Below are 21,741 nucleotides of genomic sequence, written 5' to 3'. Positions count from 1 at the left end.
GGGTGAGAGTGGTCTTGTGGTATAGCTGTCCACCTTGCCCCCACGTGGTCGTGGGTTGAAGCCACACCAGGGTGAGAGTGGTCTTGTGGTATAGCTGTCCACCTTGCCCCCACGTGGTGGTGGGTTGAAGCCACACCAGGGTGAGAGTGGTCTTGTGGTATAGCTGTCCACCTTGCCCCCACTTGGTCGTGGGTTGAAGCCCCACCAGGGTGAGAGTGGTCTTGTGGTACAGGTGTCTGCCTCTCACCCACATGGTCATGGGTTGAAGCCCCACCAGGGTGAGAGTGGTCTTGGGTACAGGTGTCTGCCTCTCACCCACATGGTTATGGGTTGAAGCCCCACCAGGGTGAGAGTGGTCTTGTGGTACAGGTGTCTGCCTCTCACCCACATGGTGATTGGTTGAAGCCCCACCAGGGTGAGAGTGGTCTTGTGGTACAGGTGTCTGCCTCTCACCCACATGGTGATTGGTTGAAGCCCCACCAGGGTGAGAGTGGTCTTGTGGTACAGGTGTCTGCCTCTCACCCACATGGTCATGGGTTGAAGCCCCACCAGGGTGAGAGTGGTCTTGTGGTACAGGTGTATGCCTCACACCCACTTGGTCTTGGGTTGAAGCCCCACCAGGGTGAGAGTGGTCTTGTGGTACAGGTGTCTGCCTCTCACCCACATGGTCATGGGTTGAAGCCCCACCAGGGTGAGAGTGGTCTTGGGTACAGGTGTCTGCCTCTCATCCAAATGGTCATGGGTTGAAGCCCCACCTGGGTGAGAGTGGTCTTGTGGTACAGGTGTCTGCCTCTCACCCACATGGTCATGGGTTGAAGCCCCACCAGGGTGAGAGTAGTCTTGTGGTACAGGTGTATGCCTCACACCCACATGGTGATTGGTTGAAGTCCAACAAGGGTGAGAGTGGTCTTGTGGTACAGGTGTCTGCCTCTCACCCACATGGTGATTGGTTGAAGTCCAACAAGGGTGAGAGTGGTCTTGTGGTACAGGTGTCTGCCTCTCACCCACATGGTCATGGGTTGAAGCCCTACCAGGGTGAGAGTGGTCTTGTGGTACAGGTGTCTGCCTCTCACCCACATGGTCATGGGTTGAAGCCCCACCAGGGTGAGAGTGGTCTTGTGGTACAGGTGTATGCCTCACACCCATGTGGTCATGGGTTGAAGCCCCACCAGGGTGAGAGTGGTCTTGTGGTACAGGTGTATGCCTCACACCCATGTGGTCATGGGTTGAAGCCCCTCCAGGGTGATAGTGGTCTTGTGGTATAGCTGTCCACCTTGCCCCCACATGGTGGTGGGTTGAAGCCCCTCCAGGGTGAGAGTGGTCTTGTGGTATAGCTGTCCACCTTGCCCCCATGTGGTCATGGGTTGAAGCCCCACCAGGGTGAGAGTGGTCTTGTGGTATAGCTGTCCACCTTGCCCCCACGTGGTCGTGGGTTGAAGCCCCTCCAGGGTGAGAGTGGTCTTGTGGTACAGGTGTCCTCTTCTCACCTAAGTGGTTTTGGGTTAAAGCCCCACCAGGATGAGGGTTGTGTTGTGGTTTAGGTGACCTTCTCTTACCTAAGCGGTTGTGGGCTTAAACCTTATCAGGTGAACATTTTTGTGGCTATTCCAAAACGACATAAGTAGTGGTTACTTCCAAACAAACTTCAAGAGTGATTCTTAGAATCTTCTAGCTTAAAAAGAAAGTAAATGAGTGGATGATAAAGAACCTTTCAACATTTTCATTTTCTCTTTTTTTTAGATTATGGACTGTGCTGCAGATAACATGGAGCCGTCCGGCACGCAGGGAGCTCCAGTGAGTAATCTGTTTACGAGGTTCCGGGAGGGGAGTTATGTTGTAAATGATTTCATTTTGCAAGGAGGTATGAGGGAAGTTGTGGGTTGGATAAGAGGCTATGGTTACCAGTCTACAAGGGATTTGAGAGACCTTGTGGGTTGGATACTAGGATATTGTAACCAGTCTACAGGGGGTGGGAGGAGAGTTGTGGGTTGGATACAACACTATGGTAACTAGTCTACAGGGGGTAGGAGAGAAGTTAAAGGTTGGATATGAGACCATAGTAACCAGTCTACAAGGGGTGGGAGGAGAGTTGTGGGTTGGATACACAACTATGGTGACCAGTCTTCAGGGGTTGGGAGAGGAGTTATAGGTTGGATATGAGGCCATGGCAACCAGTCTACAGGGGTTGGGGTGGGAGTTATAGGTTGGATACAAGGCCATGGCAACCAGTCTACAGGGGTTGGGAGAGGAGTTATAGGTTGGATACGAGGCCATGGCAACCAGTCTACATGGGTTGGGAGAGAAGTTATAGGTTGGATACGAGGCCATGGCAACCAGTCTACAGGGGTTGGGGTGGGAGTTATAGGTTGGATACAAGGCCATGGCAACCAGTCTACAGGGGTTGGGAGAGGAGTTATAGGTTGGATATGAGGCCATGGCAACCAGTCTACAGGGTTTGGGAGAGGAGTTATAGGTTGGATACGAGGCCATGGCAACCAGTCTACAGGGGTTGGGAGAGGAGTTATAGGTTGGATACGAGGCCATGGCAACCAGTCTACAGGGGTTGGGAGAGGAGTTATAGGTTGGATACGAGGCCATGGCAACCAGTCTACAGGGGTTGGGAGAGGAGTTATAGGTTGGATACGAGGCCATGGCAACCAGTCTACAGGGGTTGGGAGAGGAGTTATAGGTTGGATACGAGGCCATGGCAACCAGTCTACAGGGGTTGGGGGAGGAGTTATAGGTTGGATACGAGGCCATGGCAACCAGTCTACAGGGGTTGGGGGAGGAGTTATAGGTTGGATACGAGGCCATGGCAACCAGTCTACAGGGGTTGGGAGAGGAGTTATAGGTTGGATACGAGGCCATGGCAACCAGTCTACAGGGGTTGGGAGAGGAGTTATAGGTTGGATACGAGGCCATGGCAACCAGTCTACAGGGGTTGGGAGAGGAGTTATAGGTTGGATACGAGGCCATGGCAACCAGTCTACAGGGGTTGGGAGAGGAGTTATAGGTTGGATACGAGGCCATGGCAACCAGTCTACAGGGGTTGGGAGAGGAGTTATAGGTTGGATATTAGGCTATTATCATTAGTCTACAGGGTGGTAGGAGGGGAAAGCTTGGATACTCGGAAATATTTCAGGAAGCCCCAGTGAGTAAAGGTGGAATGGGAGTGGTTTGGTGGTCTACATGTACATGTTTGTGATTTAATATGTGTTCCTTTTACTTATTTAATGGTAGTGAGTTTATGTTTATTTTTGGAGTGAAAGGTAGTGTTGAAGTAGCAAAGTGATTTTATTCCTTATGGCCCTTTTTCTATTTTGTGGCCTATAAATCTTCATTAAAATTATTTCAAAGCATGGATAGCTTTTAGTCTAACTCACATTTTATGCATTTTGGTAATGGGCTAGAGCATGGCAAAATGTGCACAATGTCACCTTAGTGCAATAACTATATAACTTAATAGAAAAATAGAAGCAGATAGTGAGTTATTACATTAAGGTGAAGACATGTTTATTAATATTTATGCATGACTCTTGTATTTCGGTAATTTGGTACATTTTACAGTTCCAAAGGGCAGCCAAGGTTTGAAATAAGTGTCTGTGCTGTTATATAGCTTAAAAGAAATCCTAATAATTGATGCTTTTTGTCGAGCCTGCTTGCAGTGAGCTTGTCACAGTGGCCGGCTGGAAGTTTGGTGTGTGTGCTTCCATGGGTGTTTGCATCTGTCTGTCCTGTTTTGGCTTCGCGAGGTCGTTACTTGGCCATGCAGGTGTTTACAACCAAAAGGCAGCATGTCGCAAACAAGATCCATGTGTATTAGTCAATTGTTAAGGTTGCATTATAATTTTAACTGTTCTTAGAACTAAAATGTAATTATGATAGCGGCAGGCTTGACATTGTTGGCGTTTGGCCATCATGCATCTAGTATGATACTACTTTGTTCTTACAGATATTGCTTGTAATGCATGCGTATTAAACCTCTTTTTATTTTGTGCATTTACTGTAAATATTTATGATATGCTTTGGCTTTCAAAAAAAAGAAATTTAATGTATTGTCATAGTGTTGGCATCTGTCACAGAATTTAGGAGGGAAATTAAAACAATATCCAGATCTGGTTGTCAGATGGGGTGATAGTAGGATTAAATTTATTTCTGTTAAAAATGATGAGTATTTATATATATAAAGTTAATATGATATCTTATATGAATATCCAAGCCTTCTAACAAACATTCCTTCTTTATGATATAGACTCTCTCTAAAATAGAAACAGCAAATTTCTATTTCATACAGCTTTATAATATTTGCTTTGCTAGTGGAGATATACTGTTGTGTTCAACTATCATTCAATTAATCAGATTTCTTTAATTCTCTTTATTAACATTCTAGAGATCTGTAATTCATCATTGATAAAATAAAATGATCAAACTGCTAGCCATAAAGTAATGAACATTTATGAAGTGGTAGGTTCACAAAAGCTCATTTTAAGCCCTCGAAGTTGAGAGAAAAAAAATAAATATTATGTTTGAATTGAAATCTCAGAATTTATTGAAGATTTGTACTTTGTGTGTGAAATGCTAAACATGGGCAAAATGTTAACAGGGGTGGAGGATGCCACTTTGAAAAAAACACATTCTCAAATTCATCAAAAAATGGCAAAAATGCAACAACAACAAATTACATTACTATTATCTTAGCTTAAATCAGCTTTTTTGTGAAAGAGTACATGTTGTAGCATTGTTCATCTTTGCATTATTTTAGGTTTAAATTTTCCATTGAACATATGCTTTAACGTTGAACAAAATTGTGCGAGGCAAAACACGAGCCATTGTGAACTTAACCCTGTGATATATCTTCAGTAAGTGTATTCAGTTTTCATGCTATAGGATATTTTTGTGACTATGAAATAGATGTTTTACCGTGAATTTTCAATTCACATAAATAAAGTAAGAACTTAGCAATGCCTTGTCAGTTGGTATGAGGATAATATCTGATGACAACTGCCCTCAATAATTACTTTCTTTGTTTACAAAAGAATATATTGTATCAAAGTCCACGTTCATTAGTTTCACCATGGTTATCATGGGCCTGATAAGCTCTCCATTTGTTTAACAGTTATGAATATTTATATCAGAGTGGTTTTGCATTTTCAGTAAGTAAATTTAAAATATCACCCTACTTATGATTAGTGTATAGCATTGTAAATATTGCATGAAATTTATGACTCCTCCACATAATGCCAGTACATTATATCATCATAAATATAAAAAACTTAGGTCAGTAATGTTTGTGGCTTTCCAGGACTGGAGGTTACCAGCCCGTCTCCAGTCCCAGCTGGCGACTATTCTAGAATCCCGGCAGTGGGAAACACTACACGAGCAGGATAAGGATCTGGTCTGGCTGAGTAGACTTGAGATACGGGAGAAATACTCTGACTGTCTGCCACTTGTGCTGCGATCCGTGAAGTGGGCCAACCATGCTGATGTTGCAAAAGTAGTTATTTTTAGAGTATTGGAAAGAATGCTTTAATATAGGCTCGAAAGGTTCAATTGGAAAACAAAATCAAAGAAAAATACTTGGGCTATTGTGATAGCCTCAAAGTCAGTGTCATTGGCCACAACTCAAAAAACACTCAAAATATTCAACTGAACTTTACATACGTTTTGCCAGAGCCAATTAACACATGTACAGCATTCCCATACCTCTGGCTTTAACACTAGTAAAGTTATTCCCCTTCTTGGCATTTGAAAAACATCAAGAGACAATCTTTAACATTCACCATGCAGCAATCTTGTTTTAACAGGCATTTGACTTCATGTTTATGTTTGCTTGAAGGACAATCGAGATGCCAAATGTTTCACATCAAAATTCACTGAATCTTTGTTTACTCCAGATGCAGGTATTATTGAGTACTTGGCCCCAGAAGATCCCGGTAGACTCTGCTCTTGAGTTACTGGACTTCAACTTTCCTGACAAGAACGTCCGCAAGTACGCTGTTGACTGTCTGCAGGAACTCAGGTAACTAAAGACATTTGCCAGTGAGTTTTTAGGTTGTATGTCGATTAATTCATATGACGTTGATTCCCAACCAATGGTTTCATTGTCAAATAAGGGGATTATTTTTTATCAATAACTAATAAGACATGGTATTACAATCAAAGAAATTCCTTTGACTATCTGTTACAAACAGCCTCCAATATTTGACCATGTTGAGCTAGGCTCCTCCCGTTGGTGTCTTGTTAATTATTCAGCAGCATTGCCCTTGATAATATCTTGTGTGGTTATAATTAAAAATTCATGTTTTTTCAAAATAATTATTTATTGTCATTTTCAACACAGTGAATTCCATACAGGAGTCAAGTAAATGTGTCAGGAAATAACCCAAACTGCATTTGCCGTGTTTTATTCCATATCCAGTATCTGAAATGCAATATCTTGAAAAAAGCATGCCTGCAAACAACAATGCAGCAATTTATTACATAAATTCATTAAGTTTAGTGGTCGAAATTAGCAAAAGCCTGCAAACCATGCAATGATAAAATGCTTTACAAACTGATCAAATTCTGGATTTAAAAAAGCAGGACTTGTTTAAAAAAATATGCCGAGTATAAATGTAAGAATTCAGACTTGTTCATCCACAAATTAAATATTTACTCAAAGCTTAGTTAACTTGCTGACATGGTTTGAAATTTTAAAATGTTTTGACTCTATTGATCGAGGAAACGTTCCCTCAAATTATGTTTCTATAAATTTCAGTCAATATTTTAAAGAAATGTTTCTCTAGAATAAGACATGTCCTTGGATAATTTCTCTAAGATGATGCATTATGAATGACCCTCTGCAGATAGAAAATTGTTATTTGTATTGTAGTAAAGAAGAAAATAAATCTGAATTGAATGAAAAACAGAAATATTTTTCTTCCCTTTTATGATATAAATTCTTAGAATGTGTATATTCCAGGGATGATGAAGTGATGTTGTATCTACTACAGCTGGTGCAGGCCTTGAAATAAATTCTTAGAATATGTATATTCCAGGGATGATGAAGTGATGTTGTATCTACTACAGCTGGTGCAGGCCTTGAAATAAATTCTTAGAATGTGTATATTCCAGGGATGATGAAGTGATGTTGTATCTACTACAGCTGGTGCAGGCCTTGAAATAAATTCTTAGAATGTGTATATTCCAGGGATGATGAAGTGATGTTGTATCTACTACAGCTGGTGCAGGCCTTGAAATAAATTCTTAGAATGTGTATATTCCAGGGATGATGAAGTGATGTTGTATCTACTACAGCTGGTGCAGGCCTTGAAATAAATTCTTAGAATGTGTATATTCCAGGGATGATGAAGTGATGTTGTATCTACTACAGCTGGTGCAGGCCTTGAAATAAATTCTTAGAATGTGTATATTCCAGGGATGATGAAGTGATGTTGTATCTACTACAGCTGGTGCAGGCCTTGAAATAAATTCTTAGAATGTGTATATTCCAGGGATGATGAAGTGATGTTGTATCTACTACAGCTGGTGCAGGCCTTGAAATAAATTCTTAGAATGTGTATATTCCAGGGATGATGAAGTGATGTTGTATCTACTACAGCTGGTGCAGGCCTTGAAATAAATTCTTAGAATGTGTATATTCCAGGGATGATGAAGTGATGTTGTATCTACTACAGCTGGTGCAGGCCTTGAAATAAATTTTTAGAATGTGTATATTCCAGGGATGATGAAGTGATGTTGTATCTACTACAGCTGGTGCAGGCCTTGAAATAAATTCTTAGAATATGTATATTCCAGGGATGATGAAGTGATGTTGTATCTACTACAGCTGGTGCAGGCCTTGAAATAAATTCTTAGAATATGTATATTCCAGGGATGATGAAGTGATGTTGTATCTACTACAGCTGGTGCAGGCCTTGAAATAAATTCTTAGAATGTGTATATTCCAGGGATGATGAAGTGATGTTGTATCTACTACAGCTGGTGCAGGCCTTGAAATAAATTCTTAGAATGTGTATATTCCAGGGATGATGAAGTGATGTTGTATCTACTACAGCTGGTGCAGGCCTTGAAATAAATTCTTAGAATGTGTATATTCCAGGGATGATGAAGTGATGTTGTATCTACTACAGCTGGTGCAGGCCTTGAAATAAATTCTTAGAATGTGTATATTCCAGGGATGATGAAGTGATGTTGTATCTACTACAGCTGGTGCAGGCCTTGAAATAAATTCTTAGAATGTGTATATTCCAGGGATGATGAAGTGATGTTGTATCTACTACAGCTGGTGCAGGCCTTGAAATAAATTCTTAGAATGTGTATATTCCAGGGATGATGAAGTGATGTTGTATCTACTACAGCTGGTGCAGGCCTTGAAATAAATTTTTAGAATGTGTATATTCCAGGGATGATGAAGTGATGTTGTATCTACTACAGCTGGTGCAGGCCTTGAAATAAATTCTTAGAATATGTATATTCCAGGGATGATGAAGTGATGTTGTATCTACTACAGCTGGTGCAGGCCTTGAAATAAATTCTTAGAATATGTATATTCCAGGGATGATGAAGTGATGTTGTATCTACTACAGCTGGTGCAGGCCTTGAAATAAATTCTTAGAATATGTATATTCCAGGGATGATGAAGTGATGTTGTATCTACTACAGCTGGTGCAGGCCTTGAAATAAATTCTTAGAATGTGTATATTCCAGGGATGATGAAGTGATCTTGTATCTACTACAGCTGGTGCAGGCCTTGAAATAAATTCTTAGAATGTGTATATTCCAGGGATGATGAAGTGATGTTGTATCTACTACAGCTGGTGCAGGCCTTGAAATAAATTCTTAGAATGTGTATATTCCAGGGATGATGAAGTGATGTTGTATCTACTACAGCTGGTGCAGGCCTTGAAATAAATTCTTAGAATGTGTATATTCCAGGGATGATGAAGTGATGTTGTATCTACTACAGCTGGTGCAGACCTTGAAATAAATTCTTAGAATGTGTATATTCCAGGGATGATGAAGTGATGTTGTATCTACTACAGCTGGTGCAGGCCTTGAAATACGAGAACTACCTTTACTGTCCCCTGGCCGAGTTTCTCCTCCAAAGGGCACTCTCCAACCAACACATTGGACACAAACTCTTCTGGTTACTTAAGTAAGCCTTTGTGCTGTATTAGAGGTTTAAGAGTCTTAAAATATGAGACCTACCTGTGTTAAGTAATAATTAGAGGTTGTGAGTCTTAAAATTGAGAAATACTTCTTTTGTTCACAAGCAGAGTTTCCTGTGCAATTCATTTGGAACAAATTTCTTTCTATTTGAGTTAACATAGCAGAATAAGTAAGTCTGAAATAGGTTTAACATGAACTGACTGAGAATTCTTGCAGTTTTTACTACACTCAGATGGCGATGTCACATGCCACAAATTATTATGCCCTATGTTCCTCAAACTTTAAAGGGTGGTTGGTTATGACCAGCAGATGACCCCTATTGATTTTGGTCAGTAGGTTAAAGGTCAGGTCTAGGTGACTTTGGGCACAAATGCTTTTCTGATCGATAACTAGCCGGTAGTGTATGTTTTAGGCCTAGGGTCCGTAAACACAGTAGGGAGGTTTATGAACCTTATCGAATTTAAGGTCAGCTGGTAAAAAGTCAGGGCATCAGTGACCTTGAACACAAAAAACCCTGTCAGACCTACAGTTCTCAATATCGGTGGAGAAGTTGGTACTATCCCACAGACTCTTGATGAGAAATTATTAATTGGCTGCCATTAGGGGGACATAGATGTTTTACAAACATCCATTGTATAATGGCTATCCATCCAACAAGGGACAATCAGGAACATTTGTCATGTGAATGTGACAGCTCTTAAAAATAGATTTCTTTCAATTTGTTTTAATTTAAAATTGGTTCAACTTCTAAAGGTTTACTTAGACAGCTTTTGAGCAGACATTTCCTGAGAGTGTGACCGTGAAGAGAAGTACTCAACAGTAATTTCCAATATATTTGCAGGTCAGAGCTACATAATCCTACAGTAACTGTAAGATTCGGACTTTTGTTGGAGGCGTACCTCAAGATGAGTCCTGACCATCTGTATGTGTTGACACAGCAGATAGAGGCCCTCTGCAAACTCAACGCCCTTAGTCAGATTGTACTTAGGGAACAGGTACTGTAATGGGCCTAACATGTTCATTGCCAAACCTTAAGAAAACAAACATTTCCCTATCATCACCCAGAAAAAAAGCCTCTGGACATAATTTATTTTGGCTTATTCTTATTTTGAATTTCAAAATCAAAATGATGGATTAAAATATTTTTTGGTTCGACTTTGACTACAAGCTACCAATTTTTTACAGAGTTATGGCCATATTTCAACTTAATTTTTTTTCCAAACTATGGTGTCAGACAATAAATGAAGGGTTTATGGATTTCAATATTTTTTGGTACTCTGAAATCACAAGTATTGAATGTTTCCTGAACATTATACAGGGCAGGTAAAATTTCGTTTTGCAACTGGGCAAAAACCTATAAATTTGATCATTAAATTTTCCATTATAATGGGAAAAGTTTCCCATTTCCGTGTCAAGGCAGTGTGTGGGGTCATTTGTCACTGTTGTGACAGCTGTAGTTAAAATTTATCATCATTATGTTTCCCCTTCTACTTACATACTGTATTTGTCATTATTCTTTTTATTCTTTTTATTATTATTATTACTATTATTATTATTATTATTATTACTATTATTATTAGTAGTAGTAGTAGTAGTAGTAGTAGTAGTAGTAGTAGTAGTAGTAGTAGTAGTAGTAGTAGTAGTCGTAGTAGTAGTAGTATTCTTTTTCTTTAACCAAATTTTGTCCATAGCATGCCTCAAAACTGTTTGAAGGAATTGGTTGAAACTTGGAACATAGATAGATTTATTTCCCCTTGCTTATTTTTCATAACGCAAACTTTGTCCAGACACTCACTCAAAAACTACTTGAAGGAATTCAATTTCAATTTCATTGAAATTTGGACCATAGAAAGATGGTGATTTAAAGTAAAATTATTATACCCGGTCCCCCTCCTTCAATAATTTTTTTTTTTCAACTAAGCTCCAATTTCAGGGAAGACGTAAATGATTGAAGACGGTGCTTCGTAAACACCATTTTTAATTTTGTGTTTATTTTTGAAATCCGAACTTGATGCGGATTTATTTCTATGTACAGTTAAAGAACTACAAGAACATGCGGGACATTCTGATGCAGAAGTCGTTCCAGGAGAAGCTCTCCAACATCCTTAGTCCACTATCACCTCTCTACAAACTCAAAGAACTGAGGTGAGTGCCTGCACAGTCCTTACTGCAGATATCATTCTTAGCAATATTGACACTGTGTCAAATGCAGCAGCAGGTGATATTCAGGCAAAGCGATAATACACTTGACATGGTCTCTCCATGTAAAGGGAGATAAGAATATCTTGACATGAAAAATACAACTAGTTATAGCAGTTGTCTCCCTGTGTATAAGCTTGCTATTTTAAGTGGTCTTAATGTTCAGGGTTACCTTCTAGTTCAATTAGGCAAATGCTATTGAAAGTAATAGTATGTTTGTCCATTACACATAGCACCAATTTCTCCACACAAGTTCTGCACAACAAGATTAAGTGAAACAAACTATTTTTTAAACTTATTTAAGGCTTTTAAAGGATATTATCTTTGAGATAAATAAGATGAGCTACTGTTTTTGTCTTGTAACTTCATATTTAAGTAACTTTGTTAAATGAAATAAGACACTTAAGTGAGTAAAGCAGTAATGCTTAATAAGTTTTAAAAAAATGGGCCTTTATCCATAAGTTTTTGCGATCTGACATCCTTTTTTGTTTCTTAACTGGTTTATGCTTGTGAGTTTTGTATGCAAACAATACAGTGCTATTTATACCTATGTACATGCATATGACTTGTTTGTCTACCGAATATAAGTACAGGGCCCATATTCTCTCAGTTCTTGCGTCGTGTTTGAGACTCTTAAGCTGCAAATGTTAGTGTTATTGTAATCTCCTTATTTGGAGAGCAACAATGTTATCAATAGCTACATACATGTATGTTACAGATGGCATGATTTATGATTATTTACATGTACACACATTTTGTTAAAAAAAAAAACCTATGCTAAAGATATTCTGTTACATTAAAAAATTCACCTTGTTTCAGACAGGGTCTAATGTTGCGAAACTTCGTAAGCTTAACAGGCTTAAGTAGCTTATTTCAATCAGCCCAAAAACATACTTACTTTAAGATTCAGACCTTTGAGGTCTGAATCTTAAACTTTGAATGAAGATGTTCAAGACAATCAGCCATAATAGCCCAGTCAGTCTGATTCAGTGCAATTCATTTTCCACAGGCTGGACCAGTGTAAGTTTATGGATTCCAAAAAGCGGCCGCTGTACCTGGTGTGGACGAACGCTGACTCTGAAGGCCAAGAGATACACATCATATACAAGAGTGGCGATGGTACGCTTAACATTGAATGTGTTGTGTCATTAAATATTTTTTTAATTGCAAAGTAAATAAATAAAACCCAATTTCTAAAAAAGATTTATTATTTAGGCCCCCCCAAAAAAATGTGTTTCCGGTAACATGGCGAAAGTAGGTCGGGATTTTTTTTTTGATTTTTTTTTACACTTTCCATATGATGCCTAATTTACAAAATGTCTGATAAAACAGCATTGTTTAATGTCTGAAATCATTTCCTTACCTTCGACTACCGTATGTTCCCGCCAATTTTGCCCATGAAATCTGGTGTTTTTTTGTATACAATACTCATATATAAGTCGTGATCGGTTTTTAGGAAAAATCCAGCACTTCGATTTTAACAAATCTGTAATAATGTTCTAGCCGAACAGTCAATTTTCAACTAAATTTTTAATTTGCTTGAGGAAAATCGCCGATTTTCTTGTCAACTGTGAGCTCCTTAAACTAGGCCTTCAAGTGGAGGTAGGTTAATAAAAGAACAAGTAAATGCGGATATGGATTTATTTTACGTATCTTATTTTCGTACATTACTACAATCAAAGTTTCATTCATATTTATAGTGAATTATAACATTTCAGTCATTGTTTTAAGATTCCCAGACGACGATTATTGATTATTATTTTTTTCGATCGTATGGTATTTTCGTACCACCCTAGGCGAAATCCTGGCAATCAAATGGGATCATACGGTATCCTACTGACCGAATTAGATACACACCATAGCCACGCACCTTTGATCTTATCACCGCTCGTGCTCTGACGTCACAAATTGTACCGTTTGATCTGCAGCCAACACATTCCGATAAATGTGTTAACTTTCTCAGGTTTTTGTTTGGATTTCCATTGATAATTGCTGATAAATTAATATAACGATTAATGAAATGTGTATTGGAACCTGGGAGTTAGCCTGCATGAATTTGCAAAGCCTTATCATAAGAAGCCTGCATGATATACGCAAAGCGTAATCGTAAAAAAAGTAAGTTTTATTTTAGACATGGATATGGATAAATAACACCGTGAACTAATTCAAATATTTTCATTAAAAAGACCGCAAAATATGTCTCCGGGGATCAACCACGTGTTTGGACCATAAACATGCGTTTGCCAATTTTAAGATATCGGACAGGGTTTGCCGCCCTCCGCCATTTTGTTTTCCCGTCTCGGTAATACACAATCAGGAATGAAAGTATTTTCTCCGGGGACACTGAAAGACAAAGAACGAAAATAATAACGATATATCTAAAGAAATATATTTTTTACGATAGAATTTAAAAAAAAAAATATGTCTAAAAAAAGATTAGGGTCGGCCAGGAAAAAATAGGGTTGGTCGGGTTACCGGAAACACAGGTAATTTTGTTTGGCCTTAGTGTTAAACTGAACAGATTTGAAATCGAAGCAACACCTTATGATGCCCCACAAATCAAATTTGGGGGGCAGGGGTAAAAGGAGTGTGCTTGTTGGTTGGTTGGTTGCTTCTGTCTGGATAACTTATGATAACAATTTCGACTTGGGTTGCACTCAACTAATTTTTTATTGAGACATGGCCCCTTTTCAACTTAGAATTTGCCAAAAGTACATACCAAAAGTACAGTGTCTAACTTTGTCAAAATACCAATTTTTAACAGAGTTATGGCCCATTTTCAACTAAGAGTTTGCCAAATGTGTTGTCAGAACGATTGCTTATGGCGGGTAACAGTACAATGGATTTCAACTATTTTGGGTACACATGTTTAAAACTATAAAAGAAATAGTTTACCATTCCTGTGCTTAAGCAGCTCTAGTTATATTTTGTCTTGTTTTATCTCTGCATATTGATGAACATTGACTAGTTCCACAGCCATTCATCACTTATGAAGTAAGTGTTACAGAATTGGTCAGTCAAGGCTGATAGGAATATTTAGTCAGTTAAAAGCACTTTAAATGGATATGTTTTGTCCATGCTAATGTGAAAGATGCCTAAATTAGTGTTAAAACAATAAATCACCAAGTACTCCTAACATGATTGTGTGTATATTTCATACCTTTTTTACATTACTACTTTCAGACCCTGTCAGTATCCCTAACATGTGCGTATATTTCAGACCCTGTCAGTACTCCTAACATGTGTATATATTTCAGACCCTGTCAGTACTCCTAACATGTGTATATTTCAGACCCTGTCAGTACTCCTAACATGTGTATATATTTCAGACCCTGTCAGTACTCCTAACATGTGTATATATTTCAGACCCTGTCAGTACTCCTAACATGTGCGTATATTTCAGACCCTGTCAGTACTCCTAACATGTGTATATTTCAGACCCTGTCAGTACTCCTAACATGTGTATATTTCAGTCCCTGTCAGTACTCCTAACATGTGTATATTTCAGACCCTGTCAGTACTCCTAACATGTGTATATTTCAGACCCTGTCAGTACTCCTAACATGTGTATATTTCAGACCCTGTCAGTACTCCTAACATGTGTATATTTCAGACCCTGTCAGTACTCCTAACATGTGTATATTTCAGACCCTGTCAGTACTCCTAACATGTGTATATTTCAGACCCTGTCAGTACTCCTAACATGTGTATATTTCAGACCCTGTCAGTACTCCTAACATGTGTATATTTCAGACCCTGTCAGTACTCCTAACATGTGTATATATTTCAGACCCTGTCAGTACTCCTAACATGTGTATATTTCAGACCCTGTCAGTACTCCTAACATGTGTATATTTCAGACCCTGTCAGTACTCCTAACATGTGTATATTTCAGACCCTGTCAGTACTCCTAACATGTGTATATATTTCAGACCCTGTCAGTACTCCTAACATGTGTATATTTCAGACCCTGTCAGTACTCCTAACATGTGTATATTTCAGACCCTGTCAGTACTCCTAACATGTGTATATTTCAGACCCTGTCAGTACTCCTAACATGTGTATATTTCAGACCCTGTCAGTACTCCTAACATGTGTATATTTCAGACCCTGTCAGTACTCCTAACATGTGTATATTTCAGACCCTGTCAGTACTCCTAACATGCGTATATTTCAGACCCTGTCAGTACTCCTAACATGTGCGTATATTTCAGACCCTGTCAGTACTCCTAACATGTGCGTATATTTCAGACCCTGTCAGTACTCCTAACATGTGCGTATATTTCAGACCCTGTCAGTACTCCTAACATGTGCGTATATTTCAGACCCTGTCAGTACTCCTAACATGTGCGTATATTTCAGACCCTGTCAGTACTCCTAACATGTGTATATTTCAGACCTGCGTCAGGACATGTTGACCTTGCAGATGTTGGAGGTGATGGACAGTATCTGGCAAGCCGAGGGGCTGGATCTCCGGTATTGCTAACATTTGTAACATTTATAAGTTTCATTTTGATTTGTGCTGAACACTTATTTTATATCCACTTCAATCATGTCAGATGTATAGCGGCAATATCTACAAGAATGTTTGGCAAATGTCAATGATATTTAAAGTACCATTTCATTATTCTGCTACTTTTTTTGTCTTAATCTGCAATGTAGATCCCATCTCCTGAAAATTGCTTAAAATTTAGTCATCTATTGAACAAATTAATGTCTATGCTTTACACTGAAATAATATATTGGTAATATAGTCCTGAAAAAGATTCGTAATTAAGGTAACCAATGTTCAATTGTATGAGCGGTTGATGGCTGGAGACCCCTTATGGATTTGATATAATTTGATGTACCAAGTAAAATACATGTATGTAAAAAATATACTGAAAGAAATAATACTTACAAGCCTTTTGTGGCCTCAAGGTTTATAAAATAGACAATATTTGTGTGATTTCAGTTGAAATAAGATCTAAATCACAAACTGCAATAACCTTTTCTGTAGGGTATTTTTGGTCATTTCTTTTACATATAAGTAACCACCCAGCAGTAACTTTTTTCAAATGATTTAACAATTATACTAGGTATCTAAATTTAACCATGATCACCAATGGCTGATAAAATGAGAAACACTTCAGCTGGTGAATTCTTCTTTTAGAATCAATGCTTATGGGTGTGTAGCTACTGGTATGGAGCAGGGTATGATCGAGGTTGTCCGCAACTCGAAGACACTGGCTGCCATCCAGAAAGAGAGCTCCAGCAAAAGTGCCTTTGATAAGAAGAGTCTGTGGGAGTGGCTTGAACAAAAACATAAGGACCCTGGCCAGTAAGTGGAAGTATGGGTGCATGTTTGTGTAAAAATTAAAAGCAGTATGTATAATACTTTCATTAGTTTGTTGAGGAGGGAAAGGGGGGGGGATAGAAAAAGAGGCTGTCATAGCCTTGGTGTCGTTTTCATATGGGTCATCAGGATCCAAAAACATGGCCATAACTCTGTTGTTTTATTTTGATTTTGTTGATGCCCCTTTTTGGATTGGAAAGGAAAACAACAACAATATTATGAATTAGGAAGGTTGAGATTTGTATTGTGGTATTGATGTCCTCCTCAGACTCCAGAGGTTATGGGTTTGAATCAAGTTAAAGTGAAGAACTATAAACCAAATATTATGAATTGATACTTTTTCTCTTTCAGATTAGAGATGGCAGTTGAAGAGTTCCTTCTCTCATGTGCTGGCTACACTGTGGCTACCTACATCCTAGGAGTAGGGGATAGACACAATGATAATATTATGCTCAAAGAAAATGGCCAGGTATGGAAAAAGAAAATGTACATCTTGTACCACAAAATGTGTAAGTTATGTCAGCTGAGAACCACCTTATCCCATGCATATCATGTGATTGTTCCCAGTGACAAACTGAGAAAAGTGGACTAGCGATGGGATCTGCTTGCACAGCTCTCGTTGTTATGCGAAGCTTGCAGTGTTGCCTCAGTAAAACTTGACACATTTTTTCTTATTAGCAACCAGATTCTTTGAGATCATGAATTTTATTTTATTTTACAAATTCACTTCAACATGAATTGGCAGCATATTGTAGGTAATCATGTAATTTTTTTAGTTAAAACTAGTTTAAATCAATGTTTTCAACAGGTGTAGGGTAGATAGATTATACAAACATTTTATTTTTTTCAGCTGTTCCACATAGACTTTGGGCACTTTCTGGGCAACTTCAAGTCCAAGCTGGGCGTGAAGAGGGAGAGAGTGCCCGTGGTACTGACCACTCACTTCGAATACATCATCACCAAGGGAGACAAGGATAAAGAAAACTACACCAGGTTGATAATCAACGGTTTTGTTTAAAAGCAGCAACCAATTGTATCAAACTGGTTAATTCTTTGGTTTGGTTAAAGTTAATCAAAATGTGTATCTATTGGTCAATATTTATCCAAAATTTAATTTTAACCAATCAGAACTTTTTATGTGCAAACTAGCCAAAAGATAATATGGGGACAACTTAAGAAAGTTTTAAACACTTGACTGCAGGCCTGTATAAATTGTAGTAGGCTCTCAAAGTGTTGTACATGTACTTCTATACACCTCTCCTGAAAGTTCAATTGTACAGCCTCGTATTTTGTACACATGCCTTTAGTTCACAATGCCTTAAACTTAAAGACTGAAAATGTTGTGAAAATAAGTTTCAATTATGGTTCCTTCTTTCAATGAAGTTAAAATTAAACATTAAATCTTGGTATGTTGAAATTATTTCTATTTTCTGTATGTATAAATGTGTTCTTTTATGCATAGGTTTAAGAAGATGTGCACTGAAGCGTACCTAGCGCTCCGTCGACGAGGGCACCTGTTGATCCGTCTCTTCATGATGATGCTCAATTCAGGGATTCCCCAGCTGTCATCCATCAGTGACCTTGATTATATCAAGAAGGAGACACTTGTCCTTCACCTCACCGAGCAGGAAGCCATAAAACACTTTCAGAAAAAGCTTGAGGACTCTCTCAAATCATTGTCCACAAAGTTTAATTGGATGATTCATAACATGGCTCATGCAAAATGATTGCAGAGTGGAACTATTCTGCAGCGTGTGAAACAGGCTACACTATATAGAGACAATTGATAATCTGGGGACATATTCTATATAATTCTTGTCCGTATCCTTAGACACTCCATACACCAGTTATTTTTAAAGTCCAAGTAAAAGACTTAGATTCTAATATTACAATTAAGTTAAATCTCAGGTGGTCATTGAATACAGCTCCTGGGGCAGTCTCCTTGTTCTTAAACATGCATCAGTGATCCAGTTGGTAAATGTGAAAAAGTGCATTTCCTTAAACAGTTATCCATATCTTGTGCAGTGCAATATTAATTTGATGCATGCGAAGATGAAATCGGATCAAATGCCCATCAGAGATTATATGTATGTTGTACCACTCGCTGACTTATATAATGATCTGTTTCTCTGTAAGCTAAGAAGCTAAACTTATGTCAATTATATCATTTTGGTAGACTAGTTCATTAAAGATATTTATTTGCTTTTTTTATAAGAAAGAATTTTGTACCTTCTTTCTGCATACAATTCATATGCATATTTTATATTATCAATTTCAGCTCATCTTTTTATTAAAAAAAAATTGTTAGGGTATTGTGCAAAAGCTTTAACCTTGACCATAACTCAAAAAAATTGAATGAACCTTGGTCCACATGTTGCCAAAGATGATGTGCACAAATATAGGGCCTGGGGAAATTATGCCCTTTTTTAATGGGCTAAGACATAGGGAGTTGGTGGTTGCTCTACGTTTCTCATGTTGGCATCATTGTGCACTATATACATGTACATATTCTGTCTGCATATTACCTTCGATCTCTATAAGCTTTTTATGATGTATTTTTTTTTTATAAGAAATATTGCCATTTTTGTTGATTAAATATTTATGTCAATTTGATTTATTGTTGATGGGCCGCTTTTAGTTAAGGTGCCATATTTATTAATGTTATTCCATAACGTTGTTCTATGTTCCTGTATTGTTTTTTATAGTATATTTCCTTGTTGTAGATATTTTTGTTGGAAATTATTGCCATATTTCATAATTTACAAAATGTATGCTAATACCAAATAATCAGTGTTTTGATTATGATAATATTTATAATGTTGGGAAATCAACAACTTTATATTTGGACATAAAGAATGGTTTGTTTCCAGTTTCCCTACCAACCCTTCTTTTGTTCCCGCTGACCATAGCTGGGTGCTGTGTAATTGGAAACTAATTATTTTTTATGAACAAAATATCAGATAACATTCCACTGTCATAATAGAATATATTTTAACTGTTTAGAAATGCATTTTCATTGAGGTTTCTTTTCACAGTATTTTTATTTCAGCATTTAAAATGACACTGTTGCTCTTAAAAGATAGAACTGTTGGAGTTTTCTTTTTAAACTGCATTAGGCAAAACCAAATTGATTCTATGTTAAGGGTCGGGTCCCAATTTCAAAAGCTACATACCAGGATGAACAAATGTTAAGGAGAAAGGCAAGCATATTATACTGAATTGGGCCGCTCTCATGATAATCAATTCAGCAGGCGCTCCAAAAACCAATGTTAAACTTTAAAAAAAGCTTAACACCAGCATGTTCATAAATTACAAAATGTAATTTCTTTTTATTGTTAATTGTATACATCTTACCCATTTTCATTATAAAATAATCATCAAAATTTTGTTATTGCAATAGTCTGATTTTTGAAAAACATTTTTTAAGACCAAAACCTGCATGTTCCAGGCAGATGAAATGAAACATAGAATCAAATTGTTATGGCCTGAACTGTTTTCTTTAATACATGTTCTGATATGTACTTACCTTTATTTTGAAATCAATTAAACGCTTACGTCTATTGTTTTATATTATTTTACTATATTTGAGCCATAACTCAAGTACACTGCTAAGCTTTCGCTTTTTGTGAGAAAATACATGTAGGGTTAGTAATGTCATAACTATGGCACCCAGACCCAGGTTATTGGACTTCTACACAAATGCTTCAGCCCGAGTGTATAACTTCAATGAGGAAGGTAGTGTGTGACCTAACTGTTATGTAGCATGTTGTACAGTCAATCTCCAGTGACTTGTTATCATTCCAGTATGGGAATTCATGTACTGATGAAAACAAAGAAAACTCTCTCAGTTATAGTACAATGAACTGTTTCTGTCATTCACCACAGTTCATTGTTCGAACAAACAGTCAGCATTTGTGGCTCTGTCACATAAAATATATTTTGTTAAGTTTGATATTTACTATAAAACCATGCTTTGTATGTAATAAAAATATTTAATATGATATTGTCTTGTTGTTCCTTGTGGTGTTTTCAAAGTTTTTGACAACCTGTGTCTGTCAATTGCTATTCCGTTCTCAAATACGGCAGTAGAAAGGGACAGTTGTAGAAATAGATATATAAAAAATAAAGGAAAACGAACTCTCCCTATGTAATTTGACCTTGACCTTTAAAGGGATAACCCTAGCCTCAAGCCCAACCCTTCTTCCCCACCCCCGATAAAAAAAACAACTGCCATGTAAATATGACGGAAAAATAATCATAATTACATGCGAATGCACCAGTGCAGAATTAATAGATGGGGGTACTGTATAGGTTCATGGGGGGGGGGGGGAGTTTACCCGCCCTAAGGTAAGAGACCCATGTAAGCCCCCTGGTAAGGTGCTAGATGAAGGATTGGGATATTCTTTACCTTTCTTGTAGTAACAGTTCTTACTATATTATTGTAACTACAGCATGTAGAAATATGACAAATAACAAAGTACATACTAATATTAGCGAACGAAGGCAATAGAGAGACAGTTATATTATCTTAATTGTCAGACAAATGTGTGGCCGCTATTTGAGAACTAGTGTGTACCCCTACATTCTCACTTAAAACTATTTACATTTACAACTGGCACGTGTCCTGTATTTACAAAGTAACGTACACGTGCCAAATGCAATCACGTGCGGAGTGAATGAATGCAAGTTGGAACAAAGCTAGTCTGTGACAAGAACTGTGCCTTATTAGTCAAAAAATAAATGTCAATACAAGATTTTTAATGCTTGCTAAAACATCACGATCAGTTCGCTTAATGCAGAGAGCGTTTATTAACGTTAACACAATTAAGAAGACATTAAAAGACCCCAGGTTTACCTTCTAACGGAACCTACTTATATTTTTCAGTTTTTTTTATAGTAAAACAGACATTCACAGAGTATGAGACTAACCAGTCTATACCACGCTGTGCTCGAGGCTGCGGGCAGGAAGCGCCGGCTAATGTAATTACCGCCGGCCGACCACCGCTGCAGGTAATCCATTTAAGGTAATTGATTCA

General features: G+C 38.0%; 2 protein-coding genes across 5 annotated transcripts in view; both read left to right on the top strand.

Moving 5' to 3' along the window:
• Positions 1-20,706, top strand: part of LOC128234040 (phosphatidylinositol 4,5-bisphosphate 3-kinase catalytic subunit delta isoform-like) — a 40,817-nt gene extending 20,111 nt beyond the window's left edge. For 2 of the 3 annotated variants that reach the window (XM_052947993.1, XM_052947994.1), the window contains 13 exons: positions 1,741-1,794; positions 3,568-3,585; positions 5,303-5,494; positions 5,895-6,019; positions 9,014-9,157; positions 10,013-10,166; positions 11,207-11,316; positions 12,380-12,489; positions 15,768-15,846; positions 16,523-16,690; positions 17,057-17,174; positions 17,556-17,698; positions 18,168-20,706. In XM_052947993.1, the coding sequence (XP_052803953.1) occupies positions 1,741-1,794; positions 3,568-3,585; positions 5,303-5,494; positions 5,895-6,019; positions 9,014-9,157; positions 10,013-10,166; positions 11,207-11,316; positions 12,380-12,489; positions 15,768-15,846; positions 16,523-16,690; positions 17,057-17,174; positions 17,556-17,698; positions 18,168-18,432 (1,680 nt within the window). In that variant the 3' untranslated portion in view covers positions 18,433-20,706. The remainder of the gene's footprint in view (positions 1-1,740; positions 1,795-3,567; positions 3,586-5,302; positions 5,495-5,894; positions 6,020-9,013; positions 9,158-10,012; positions 10,167-11,206; positions 11,317-12,379; positions 12,490-15,767; positions 15,847-16,522; positions 16,691-17,056; positions 17,175-17,555; positions 17,699-18,167) is intronic. The other variant, XM_052947995.1, reaches the window with a different exon arrangement.
• LOC128234042 (uncharacterized) lies at positions 1,802-3,561 on the top strand. 2 transcript variants are annotated; one of them, XM_052947996.1, is made up of 2 exons: positions 1,802-1,969; positions 2,021-3,561. In XM_052947996.1, exon 2 carries the CDS (start codon positions 2,157-2,159, stop codon positions 3,153-3,155), a length of 999 nt encoding a protein of 332 aa, XP_052803956.1. In that variant the 5' UTR covers positions 1,802-1,969; positions 2,021-2,156; the 3' UTR covers positions 3,156-3,561. The 2 variants fall into 2 exon arrangements, with proteins under 2 accessions (XP_052803956.1, XP_052803957.1); XM_052947997.1 differs by having other exon boundaries at positions 1,802-2,311; positions 2,366-3,561.
• Positions 20,707-21,741: the final 1,035 nt, after the last annotated feature.

This window comes from Mya arenaria, chromosome 5, assembly GCF_026914265.1.
Source record: "Mya arenaria isolate MELC-2E11 chromosome 5, ASM2691426v1".
In the NCBI taxonomy this organism is placed as follows: domain Eukaryota; kingdom Metazoa; phylum Mollusca; class Bivalvia; order Myida; family Myidae; genus Mya; species Mya arenaria.
The sequence above is the reverse complement of the archived record's forward strand: the minus strand, read 5'-3'. Positions and strand labels throughout refer to the sequence as shown.

Coding starts and splice junctions, on each gene's coding strand:
- LOC128234042 (XM_052947996.1), top strand. CDS start 2,157: ATGAGGCCATGGCAACCAGTCTACAGGGGTTGGGGTGGGAGTTATAGG.